Raw genomic sequence first — 563 nt, 5'->3', positions numbered from 1 at the left:
CGCCCGCCTCCGGTGTGTCGAAGGTCCCCAACCACACCCTCACTCCGTTCCGAGTCGAATCCCTGATCTCCGCGGCAAACTTCCCCCACGGACGCCGGCGAACGCCTCTGTAGCTCTTCCTCTGCTCTCCCTGCTTCTCCGGAGATGCCGAATTCACCTCCTCCTCTTTCGACGGAGCGGCGGAAGCGGCGGCAGCGCTCAACATCATGTTGAGGAGAAGCATGTCTTCGGAGTCGTCGACATTGAACGGGAGAAAGGAGCTGGATGTGGAGGATGAATCTACGGAGGAGTCAGAGGAGAGGTCGGACATTAATGGAGGGTGAAAGAGAAGAGAGGAATCCATTAAAAAGATGGCTTTTTTAGAGTGGAGGAAGGAGGAGGAGTTTGGAAAGTTGGGTTTTGTTTGTTCAAATTTATAGTTTGGAAGATGGAGAGGGTGAAGGGGAAGCTCACCGGAGGGGAAGAAATGAGCACGTGGGTCAATTTGGCGGGACATGGCGGCGGTGAGATCATAAGGATGACCTCAAATTAAATAGAGGAAATGAAAATATGAAAATTTGAAA

The 563-nt window shown here is 52.0% G+C and overlaps 1 protein-coding gene across 1 annotated transcript in view; it reads right to left on the bottom strand.

Moving 5' to 3' along the window:
• Positions 1-310, bottom strand: part of LOC110024682 (ethylene-responsive transcription factor 1B-like) — a 987-nt gene extending 677 nt beyond the window's left edge. Inside the window, exon 1 of the mRNA XM_020724790.1 lies at positions 38-310. Within this exon, the coding sequence (XP_020580449.1) occupies positions 38-310 (273 nt within the window). The remainder of the gene's footprint in view (positions 1-37) is intronic.
• Positions 311-563: the final 253 nt, after the last annotated feature.

This window comes from Phalaenopsis equestris, unplaced genomic scaffold, assembly GCF_001263595.1.
Source record: "Phalaenopsis equestris unplaced genomic scaffold, ASM126359v1 Scaffold000266, whole genome shotgun sequence".
Taxonomy (NCBI): Eukaryota; Viridiplantae; Streptophyta; class Magnoliopsida; order Asparagales; family Orchidaceae; genus Phalaenopsis; species Phalaenopsis equestris.
This window is presented reverse-complemented; position numbering and strand designations above follow the sequence as displayed.